This window comes from Nilaparvata lugens, chromosome 11 (assembly GCF_014356525.2).
Source record: "Nilaparvata lugens isolate BPH chromosome 11, ASM1435652v1, whole genome shotgun sequence".
NCBI lineage: Eukaryota > Metazoa > Arthropoda > Insecta > Hemiptera > Delphacidae > Nilaparvata > Nilaparvata lugens.
In genome coordinates, this window is record NC_052514.1 from 16,063,423 (window position 1) to 16,075,184 (window position 11,762).

The window sequence follows — 11,762 nt, forward strand, 5'->3', positions numbered from 1 at the left end:
ATCATTTCATTTCATCCACCCAATTTTACAAATCTTATAATTTTTTTAAATTGCTTTCTAATTTCCAGCTTTCAAATCTCTGGTGGTGACCTCTAAGCTTATTTCCTGGAAAGCCTTATATTGAAGATAATTTCAATCAAAGATAATAATTTAAATAACTCAACTATTGTTCAATGCTTCTCTGATTCACCAGATTCTTGATTTTTTTGTGGGGAATACGGTCCCACAAGATGTCAAATTGAGAAACTGAATAATCAAAGCTTCTCCCAAAAAAGTTTCAAATACCCAATTAATGTTAGTGTCAGATGAGGTTTTACATTATGAATACAGTGGCCTCATCCATGAACTTCCAATTCTATTGAGGTATCAATAATGTTAATCCAATATTATTTGTTATATTACTTTACAATAATCTAAATGAATGCTCTTGGAATAGTTTGTTCTCCGCTTTTGGTATTTATTCATTCATTTATTGTACAAAATACTACAATCATAATTTAATTATGAAATTGAAGGAAAAACTAGGCTGAACCTGTACTATTCATCTCCAAAAATTTTGATAAAAAGTTAATGTTGTCCATAGTAGGTTGAGGCTATGATATCACACACTGCTTCTTCGCTTGATTTTTGATCCAGGAAATTATTTGAAGATTTTGAATTTTGAAAATTTTGAAGGTTGACATAATACTTCAAATGAATCACAGAATGTATCACAATGGATAAGAAACTTAAGAAATATTGCACTTATTTGAAAAATTTGAATACAAATTCACAAACCCACCCACATTCTGTGACTTAAAATTTTAAAAATATAAGTAGGGTATTAGTATAGATTAGGGGTCTCCAACCTATTTTATCCAAAGGCCAGATTGTTAATTCTTGGGAGGCTTAGAGGGCCAATAACAAGGATGTACGTGGAATTCTGAATTGTGGGGACACACACGACTGAGGGCTTGGGGGGTGTAAAATTATTATATTTTAATTAAAATAATATAAGGAGTTTTAAGAAGGTTAAGAAGGATTGAAACACAGGAAGAAACAAACCAATTCATTTCATTTTAATACAAAGTCAAAAGGTCAAAGAGTAAAAAGTAAAAAGGCCATATAAGAAAACTTGACTATACACACGAATTTAGCAAGTTGAATGAAATAGTAATAACTTTTTAATAGTAATAAGACAACTTGACAATACACGAATTTACAAAAAGTTGCCAAGCTAAAAGAGAATACTCATTTTAAGTGAGAAGATTGCATTTTTTCCCCACTTAAAATGTCCGCACATTTAGGATCAGACTTTGTGGTTCCGATCATTAAAATTGATTTCAAATTTTCATCTGACAAGGAAGATCTATTTGGATTTAACAAACTTCATTTTTGAAAATGTCTGCTCACACTTGTAGGTAGATCCAAAAAGCTGCTTGTTCACAGCTAATTTTACACTTATTAAGAAATGGAGTGGCTAGTAATAGAAGAGTACTGAACTCACAGTGGTTGTTATCAAAAATGTGTATAATAATTTTAAATGAATTAACTAAAACCCTTATAATTCTCCCCATATTTTAAAAAATCCATTGCAATAACTATCGGCGGGCCGGACAGAATCTATCCGCGGGCCGGATGTGGCCCGCGGGCCGTAGGTTGGAGAGCCCTGGTATAGATTATTCTGAAAAATTGGTTGGCTATTGAGTACCGGTATTGAAATTTACCATTTTATAAATTCTCAATCATTATAGTCTCCAAATGCTCAGTAAAGCTGGAGTCCCACACAATAGTGACAGTGAAAATATAATTTCCATAACTTCGTATGGGATTATTCAGGGACTCGCTCGGCCGTGCTGAATGGGAATAGTCCAGCACGAATAATCCAATGGGAACACATGATAACTATATGTTCACTGTTATTGTTTTGTGTGGGAGACCAGATTAATCCTTTGAACTATTATCAATTTATACATTGATACATAGGCTACAATATCATTCTGAACTATGAATGATTGGGAAAGGAACAACAGTCTTAAAACCGAAAACTGAACTAGACTCAACTTGAACCTCAACTACAATAGCCTACAATGAAGAGAACAATTGACTTAAAGGATACACGTAAAGGATAGGAAATTCACGAATGACGAATCATGTCTGAACTACTGGACTGATTAACTTTTAAGGTAGCTTATTTATTCAATATATTTTTTTTATTCTATCCTATTGAAATTCTGCATCTTGATTCTTACCAACGATGGTTCTAGGCCTATTTTAAACTATTCAATGTTTCAGTAGGTCAAGTTTTTAATTAGACCCTTGCAGAGCACGGATTACCTGCTAGTTGAAAATAAATTTGATTCATACACATATCTACGATACTGCGAGGAAAAAGTAAATAACGATGAGATCATCAAGGTTTTTTTTTATCTTTTCAAGGTTTATTTTTTTAAAAAATTAGATACATTTATTTCAACCAACAATCACACTTCAGTGTAATTACTACTGCTATAGGCCTATCTGTCTATTAGTACTGTATAACAATGTTTAAAATCAATATATTTAGGAGAAGGTGATTTTTGTTTTTTACAAGGAAAAATTATTACTGCTATATCTGTCTATTAGTACTGTATAACAATGTTTAAAATGAATATATTGAGGAAAGGTTATTTGTTTTGTACAATGATGTTTCAGGTTTCAATACTTATAAATGTTGATGCATATTTTGTACAAAAAATCATTTTTGACTTGATCTATTGTTATTCCCCAAAGTGTCCAAGGTGATGGACATTTCTTCATTCTTCTCCTCTTTAAGCTCCCTGTAGTAGATGTGTAATATAGCCAGGAGTGTGAAAACAGTAACTGAAAACAAAGTAAAGTAGGTATTTATAATTACTTTTTGTGTAGTTGAGAAGTTGATATTGTAATTATTCATATTAAATGGAAAAGACTAAGAAATTATCAAAAAACCACAGATTTAGTGATACTTAGAAAGACCGGTTTCGGTTATTACACCATTGTCAATCTCTGGAGTTTATCTACCGAAACCGGTCTTTTTAAGTACCTATCACTAAATCTGTGTTTTTTGAGAATTTCTTAGTCTTTTTCATTTAATAGTTATAATAAATCGAAAATCTAACTAAATGATGTAAACCACCCCGAAAAGTAGAATATATGCAAAAATCAGTTGTTAATGATGAAATTAAAATACATATTGATGGAATACAAATACAGTACATAATTGATGAAATACAAATAAAAAAATGAGTAAATTTAATAGAGAAGCTCAATTCAAAAGTTTAAAATTGAGTGCACACAAAGCAAAAAATGAGAAATGGATATATTAAGTTTAAAACCCTTGTATAGATGGTTCAGTGACCAAGAAAAGGTTAGCTGCCCTTACGTCGCCGTATATTCAATCTTATAAATATAAGATTTAATTGAATTAGTTTGTGTTTTATTTATGGTTCAAAATTTTTCTTAATAACTCAATATTTTTAAGTTCTGGGAGTTTATTGAATGTAATCAGTCTATTATATTTGGTTTTTAATCAAATCAAATTCAAAATTTCCAGTTTATCTATTTCTGGACTGAAAAGTGAACTCAAATCATTTCAAGTGGATAGCATAACGCATAACCTATCATTTTTATCCATTCATAACTCTACCTTCATTGTATTATCATTCATCTCATCATCATCACCTAGGCTTAAAATACTTCTAGAAAGTCGCCTTTGTAAAATAATGAATAAATCTTATTCTCGTGATTGAACCATCCATAAACTGTTGCTATAAGATAGAATAGAAAACGAGAAAGTAGCTGGTGCAGACGTCAGAATCGCATTCCTGTGGTTGGGAAACCACCTAAAACTGTAGGTCTTTCCGTATCTTATGATCCTTCCTATTATTCATCCCCATGCAACAGCTTATAAATCTCATTTAGTTGAATGAAAAAGACTAAGAAATTGTCAAAAACCACAGATTTATTGATACTTAGAAAGACTGGTTTCGGTTATTACACCATTGTCAATAAACAGTTTATTTAATAAACAGTTCAATAAATCTGTGATTTTTGACAATTTCTCAGTCTTTTTCATTCAATATGAATAATTACTACAATATCAACTTCTCAACTACACAAAAAGTCAATCTAATTTAGACAAAATCCTTGGCGAGCTCAAATTAAATCATGGAATCACTCCTTGAATCAGTAATTATTCATTTTTAAGGATCTTAAAATTTGTTATTATTAATTGTTAATTCATTTTTGAGTTCTAATACATTAAAGTGAACTCAATAATTCAATTGATACCCAAAACGTTTAAGTCTCATGATAATAACTATAGTTCTCAGTATGTTAGCTAACGGTTTTTAGTATTACTACTCACCTGAATATAGCACTAACAATATTGTGGATCTCAGTGTGTGGGAGTATGAGATCATACCAAGAGATACGCAGACTGTTGTAAATAACTTGAACACTATGAATGGTAGAAGAAATCTGGATTTTTTCTGAAAAAATTGAATAATGGCTATAATTTCCAGGAGGCTACATGATATGATATGAGAATATGAGCTTGAATACGAGAAATTCATATACTGTACATTTTCCAATAGGTTTGATTGTATTGATTTCAAATACATCTGATCTTTTTCAAGAAAAATATAACTAGAAATATCCTATCATATTAAGCGAGCAATTTCTGTATATCTGGTTATTTATGTTCAACGGATCTCGAAAACGGCTCTTCATATTGAGCGAGCAATTACTGTATATCTGGTTATTTATGTTCAACGGATATCGAAAACGGCTCTTCATATTAAGCGAGCAATTTCTGTATATCTGGTTATTTATGTTCAACGGATCTCGAAAACGGCTCTAACAATTTTCACGAAATTTGGAACATAGTAGGTTTATGATATGAAAACTCGATTGCACTAGGTCTCATCCTTGGGAAAACTCTCTGGACGACATAAAAAGGATAATTCATCCTTGGCTGAAACAGCTGAGACTTTCGTCGTCTGTGGATAGTAGAAAGTGAGCGAGTGATTCTGTGGAAAATCAAAATATCGCATCCCCGAAATTCATAAGCTGACCTATAGCCAGCTGTAAAATATAAACACGATCATTTTAGAGAATTTTGTGTTGTTCTGTTTATCTATATATATAAAAGCGAAATGGCACTCACTCACTCACTCACTCACTGACTGACTTACTCACTCACTCACTCACTCGCAGAACTAAAAATCTACCGGACCAAAAACGTTCAAATTTGGTAGGTATGTTCAGTTGGCCCTTTAGAGGCGCACTAAGAAATCTTTTGGCGATATTTTAACTACAAGGGTGGTTTTTAAGGGATTAAAGTTCGTCTTTTAGCTTGTATATTCTTCTTATTCCAATATCTTGAAATTATAATTGAAAAATGACCATACCATATGTTAATATAGAACTATAATCTAGAGAGAGTACCTCTTCGAAACAGTTGTTCTGGTAACTGAATTAAAAATTTTGTCAGGTTGGCATTAAGTTGAGTTGACTTTGTTAGGTTGGCACCAAGTTGAAGATTGAAATGCATTTATCCAGGACCTCCTAAATACCAATTTATCCAGTACCTCCCAAATACCTATTTAGGAGGTCCTGATTTATCGCGGAAAAATTGATTGGGTACTGCTACTCCAATCAGAGCTATTCCTGGGAATATTATATTACTAGCCGTAAGGCTCGCTTCGCTCGCCATATCCGTTTAGCCAGACGTTTATTCTGGACCCCCGACTGGATCGTCCTAACATTTATGATAAAAATATGACAACATTTCAAATTTGGTAGGTATGATCAGTTGGCCCTTTAGAAGCGCAATAAGAACGGATTTGGAAAAATTTCTAAAGATACGCCCAAAATCTGCATTTTTTAGCGTTTTCTCAGCTTTATCGAGAACAAATAAACAGAAAATGTTCAAATTTACTACAGAAGCTCAGCTGGGGTCCAATAATGTTGTGTTAGAAGGAATTTGAAATAACGCCAAAGATACGCCCAAAATTAGCGTTTTCTCAGCTTTTCTGCGTTTCCTCACCTTTCCTCCATCAATAATTGATGGAAATTTATTTAAAAAAATTCAGTATACAGGTTTAGCTGAGGTGGAAGAATTTTGTTCGCCAAAGATACGCCGATATAGTAACAGGTGTTTTTCGAGATCAAATTGACATAATACGTTCAAATTTGGTACAGAGGTTCCGCTGAGGTCTACATGCAGGCGAGCGAAGCGAGCCCGCTGATCTCATTTTTGGACGATCCAGTCGGGGATCCAGGGGGCGGAGCCCCCTGGCTAGACAGATATGGCGAGCGAAGCGAGCTTGACGGCTAGTCAATAAATAAAATTAACGAGCGAAGCTCGGTGCCCCGATGTTATTTATATTAATGAGTGATTTTTGAACTTTGAATTGAACGTTCCATTCATGGAAATATTTTGATATCAAGCATCAGTTTCACATTGAATTTCAAATATGCATTCATATTTATTCAGTCCCATTCATATTATTTTAATGGTATGTTTTGAAAAAATGTAAACCATCAGAATAATATTTTTTCAAAATCCACCATCAAGTCTATCTGAACTTATCACTTGCGATTCCCATTCAATCATTTAACTCAGACGAATAAAATTGATGATACCATTATTTATGATTTCTAAAACTTGAAAAATTTAGTCAATGATTACTCAAGTACAAGTAATGTTGGAAAAATAATAGACTGGTATCCAAGTACAGTATTCCATAGAAGGTACATTCAGTACCTTTTTGGAGTTATATGTAGTTCCATACTGTCAATCTGAACATTCGATTGAAAGCAAGTTGTGGAACAAAATAATGATTTGAGTTTCATGCCATAAAAAATTACACATTGAGATGTTGATTGAATTGAATGTACATTCAATTTATAAGTTGAAGGCCCAGTTGCACAAAAGCCTGTTAAATTTAAATGCTACAAGAACCAATCAGTGAAGCCCACTTTTCAAAAAAGCCTTCTCCGATTGGTGTGGCATATTCAACAGGCGTTTTTGCAACCGGGGCGAATTCAAGTAACATGGATAAAATATAGGAATTTGTGAAAAATTGTTGTTTGCTTTACCAATAATTTATTTATGCTATTAAAATTGCATGTAGTTGCTCACCTTACAAATTCCAATCAGAAGAAATATATTAAGCACCACTGAACCACAAACCATAAAAATGTTCATCCCAAAATATATTTGTAAACAGGTTAGGGCTGAAACAGAATTAAATTTGTACATAATTTTTTAATTAATCGATACAAATATATATGAATTTATGTAAAATGATTTTAAACATAATTATTTTAATCACACAAGAACGATGAACAGGATGCATAGAACTCTCATCATGAAGACAATGACAATTTATTATTTGGTTAATTTTTTTACTTAAATCTTGTCATCAATTTGTCCGATAAGATGTTCATGTTTTGTATTATTTTGTAAATTGGTATTGTATTGGAGGGTTAAGTGTAAATGAAGACCGGCAATTTATGAATTAGGCCGGCGATATTGTAAATTTGCCCTCACAGGATTAAAATAAAGTTTTTGTGAAGTTGAGAAGTTGATATTGTGGTAATTATTCATATTGAATGAAAAAGACTAAGAAATTGTCAAAAAACCACTGATTTATTGATAATTAGAAAGACCGGTTTCGGTTATTACACCATTGTCAATCTCTGATAAACAGAAGATTGACAATGATAAAATATCATTTTATAAGATGATAAAATATTTTATCAGATGATAAAATATCATCTGATAAAATATCAGAGATTGACAATGGTGTAATAACCAAAACCGGTCTTTCTAATTATCAATAAATCAGTGGTTTTTTGACAATTTCTTAGTCTTTTTCATTCAATTAAAATAAAGGCAGAAATTCAATTTAATATATACTAAACATTGAAAAATTTACTCTATCACATACAAACTACATTTATTTTGCTACTTGATAGCTTTGGTAGAAATTCCCTCAATTGAATTATTAAGAAAACAATACCACAATAGAAAATACATAATTTAGGCATAATACTTTTAGATAATATAGTACTTCATTATTTACTAATAATCCTACAAAAGTATTTTGTCTGTCTATTATATTTCAATCATCAGTCATTCATTTTATTCCATTATCATCTAATATTCAAATAGTATTATCTATACATAAATTAGTACTATATATTCTTTTCTCCACTATATTCGAATAATCAGTCATTCATTCAGATCCTGAATTATAACTAAGATAAGTTACATGTGGAGAGAGGTCCTTTTCCTTCCTGAAAGTTCGAATATTTTCTTCCACGAATAATGATATAACTCTACATCAACATGTGATGTTTGAATAGATATTCATCATTCAAAATTTGAGAAAGAAGCAAAGTATCTCCACTATTCTACTAAACCACTATATATATGATACTGTTTAACTGTTGGAAAAATATTTTGAATCAATAATACAGTGAAAAATATTCAAGTTTTTTCTACTCTTCTTTCTTCAAATCTAAAATTAGATTTTACCAATCCAGCTAATAGATTTTTCGTCACCGACGTCCACTTCTTTCAATTCCAAAAGTGCCTTTAGAACCCATGAAAGTATCACAATTAATACCACAGCTATTATCTGTGAACAGAAGTGCATCATATTTCTTAGAACAATTGATTTCATTGAAACAACATTACTTTATTGATATAACATTGATAGTGGTTCAAGATGATAATAATAATGCAATCAAATCATTGGCTTCTGCGATTTAAAAACGTTAGTATACGATATGATATTTTTGCCATACCGTACCAGTTTATAACTCATTGAAGCATTCCCTTTGTTACTAAAAATGTTATTAATAACTATAATAATTTTTCCTGGTTATAATTAATTTCATTTTTGTAAATTTTCTTGTCTTTGATTCAAAGGTGGAGCTGCGGCTCCAGACCGATTGAAGGGTTCTGACACAGAAGATAAGAAAGCATTTTTTAGATTCAAATGGTAAGTAGGCTATTGGCCCATGTTAAATATATTTCTAGATTCTAATGGTAAGTAAGCTATTGGCCCATGTTAAATATATTTCTAGATTCTAATGGTAAGTAGTCTATTGGCCAATGTTAAATATACTGTACTTCCATTGTTATATGATCAAGTTTCATGACATGTGGTAGGCTAAATTTAATGTCCCTTGTCCATTCCAGAAAACTGCAAATAATAATAATTATTATTCTTCTCATCAAGATAATATTAATATATATGCCAATATGTTATTATCAACAGTTTTCCCAAAAATACTTGGCTGGGGAATCGTATATTCACCCCTTGTGATGTTAGAGTTGCAAATGAAATTTGGGTGGTCATTGGAAATAGGCTGGAAATTCAATCTCAATTAGCGTCAGCACCTATCAAATTACCTGGTGAAATAAGATGAGAAACTTGAATTCTGAGTTTATAAGTAGTTCAGTTGAATAGTAAATATTCATTCCGCAGTGCTCTAGAGAAAACTATTTTAAATGTGAGGATAATATTTATACTCATAACTGCATCAAATGCACACCAGTTTTCCTTTACCAGTTAAGGATTACAGTTGGTAATCCTTAAATAAGATGTTTACATAGCTTCCTTGTTGCTAATATTTAGAAATATATGTCAATAGTAATTATATGAAATCAGAAATATCATAAGAAGTTTACAGTTTATGAATAAAAAGTTTACATAGCTTCTTTGTTGTTAGGATTTAGAAATATACAGAGTGGGTGAAAAGTCCGAGAACGGCTTAATATCTCATACGCAAAGGTTATTTGACTGTGGGTGTGATTGGGGATCCTACTTTACTATGACTCAAAAATCTGGTCCGCCATCTTGGATCCGCCATATTGAATGCAACTTTATTTTTTTTAATAGGAAGGTGGTCATGCGATACATGATTTCGATACGGAATTTCAAGAAAAAATGAATGGTGAAAACCGCATATGGATATCTCAAACCGTTCAGAAGATATTCACATTATTAATCAATATCATGCATATCAGAAATTGATACATAAGTGATATTGATTAATAATGTGAATATCTTCTGAACGGTTTGAGATATCGATGTGCGGTTTCCACCATTCATTTTTTCTTGAAATTTCGTATCGAAATCATGCATCGCATGACAACCTTCCCATATAAAATAATAAAGTTTCATTCAATATGGCGGACCAGATTTTTAAACTCATAGTATAGTAGAATTTTCAGTTTGATCAGGATCCTCAATGACACCCACCATCTAATTACTTTTGTATATGAGATATTAAGCTGTTCTCGGACTTTTCACCCACTCTGTATGTCGATAATAATGATAATTTTTATGTGATTATGAAAAACAGAGACTATAATCATTGATTAGTCTAAACAATATATTATCAAAGCAGATTAGTAGTTAGAATAATGGTTTAGAATTCCAACCAAATCTAGTTAGAATAGCCTAATACTGTAATGGTTTTGTTCTTTTGCTGCTGTTAATGCCAAGCTGGTTGGCGCGATCTCTGTTCTCTTAAGATTGATAAGAAATGCCGGTCTCATGTTGTATAAAGCTACAATTCCACACTCATTTTAGTTATATTGTACATTAATTTGTACAGTACTTTATAACTGGATAAATATAATATCAAGTATCCAATAGATTTCTGCTGTCTAGTAAAACATTTCCAGTTGAACTTTTATGAACAAAGGTAGCCTATATGGTAATATTATTAATTGATAAAATAAATTGATCAATTATATTTCATTACCCTACCAGAAACAAGGAGCCAATCACAGTTGAAACGCATTTTAGTGGTAATCCACAGACTCTGCTTCCCATTTTTGTCTGCAAAAAGTTATATAATGTAATTAATCATCATTTGAGTCATGATAATATCATCGATGAATAATATTGCTAATTTGTTGAAATAATTTTATCAGAGATAGTTTTCATAATAAATAGTTTTTTTATTTATTATCACTGTTTAAATATACTATAAAATGTCATTATTTAGATATTATTTCAACGTTACTAATATTGTTAATACATCAAGAATGTTCTTTGTCTTGATGCACAAACCAAAATCATTTTCAATCAACAATAAGCGCAATGCTGATAAAAAACCCATAGAACTAATGAATCACAGTTTTTCAAAGGATCAGTCAACTGTTTAAAATGTCGTATATTCTTGCTCTATTAATTGGCTATCTAGCGTCCTCTATGTTGAAATTTCATGCTTGTTGAAAACAAATTCTTATTAATTATCATACTGACACAGCTTCACAATTTTTCAGAGATAAACATTTTGGATAATGAAAACGCAGCTTTTAAAATTATTTGCCAAAGTTATTGGTTATTGACTCCAGAGGAAGGCTATGTTTCACAAAATATTATTGCACATGAACATTTTATTTCCTTCATAGGCTATCCCAAACCGATAATAATATATTCACTGACAGAAAATACTATTATTATTTAGATCCTTGTTTTAAAAATGGAGAATGTCTGATTTTTATTGATAACAATATTGCTTATAATATAGAATATTGCTTATTGTTGATTGTGTAGAAAAAGTGACTGGCAAAATATGTAGATAATTTCTTACTCACCTTCTATTATAACAAATAATATGAATGCACATTAAAATTATGATCAATATGAGTATGAAGATAAGGTTCAGCTCTGAACAAACAAGCATGACTGGAAGGAAAGGAACTCGGCTCACTGTTGAAGCTTTCA

General features: G+C 31.3%; 1 protein-coding gene across 1 annotated transcript; it reads right to left on the minus strand.

Moving 5' to 3' along the window:
• Positions 1-2,398: 2,398 nt before the first annotated feature.
• LOC111062182 lies at positions 2,399-11,762 on the minus strand. Its single transcript, XM_039437689.1, has 6 exons — positions 11,633-11,762; positions 10,797-10,868; positions 8,549-8,651; positions 7,148-7,242; positions 4,367-4,490; positions 2,399-2,841 (listed from the first exon to the last, which is right to left on the minus strand). The coding sequence occupies exons 2-6, from the start codon at positions 10,860-10,862 to the stop codon at positions 2,717-2,719; spliced, it is 513 nt and encodes a 170-aa protein (XP_039293623.1). The 5' UTR covers positions 10,863-10,868; positions 11,633-11,762; the 3' UTR covers positions 2,399-2,716.

Bases quoted from the DNA above. Each gene is read 5' to 3' on its own strand.
- LOC111062182 (XM_039437689.1), bottom strand. From the start codon at position 10,862: ATGGGAAGCAGAGTCTGTGGATTACCACTAAAATGCGTTTCAACTGTG. The intron at 8,652-10,796 runs GTAGGGTAATGA...TTCTGTTCACAG, and splicing joins TGATTGGCTCCTTGTTTCTG to ATAATAGCTGTGGTATTAAT. The intron at 7,243-8,548 runs GTAAAATCTAAT...ATTCTGTTTCAG, and splicing joins AAAATCTATTAGCTGGATTG to CCCTAACCTGTTTACAAATA.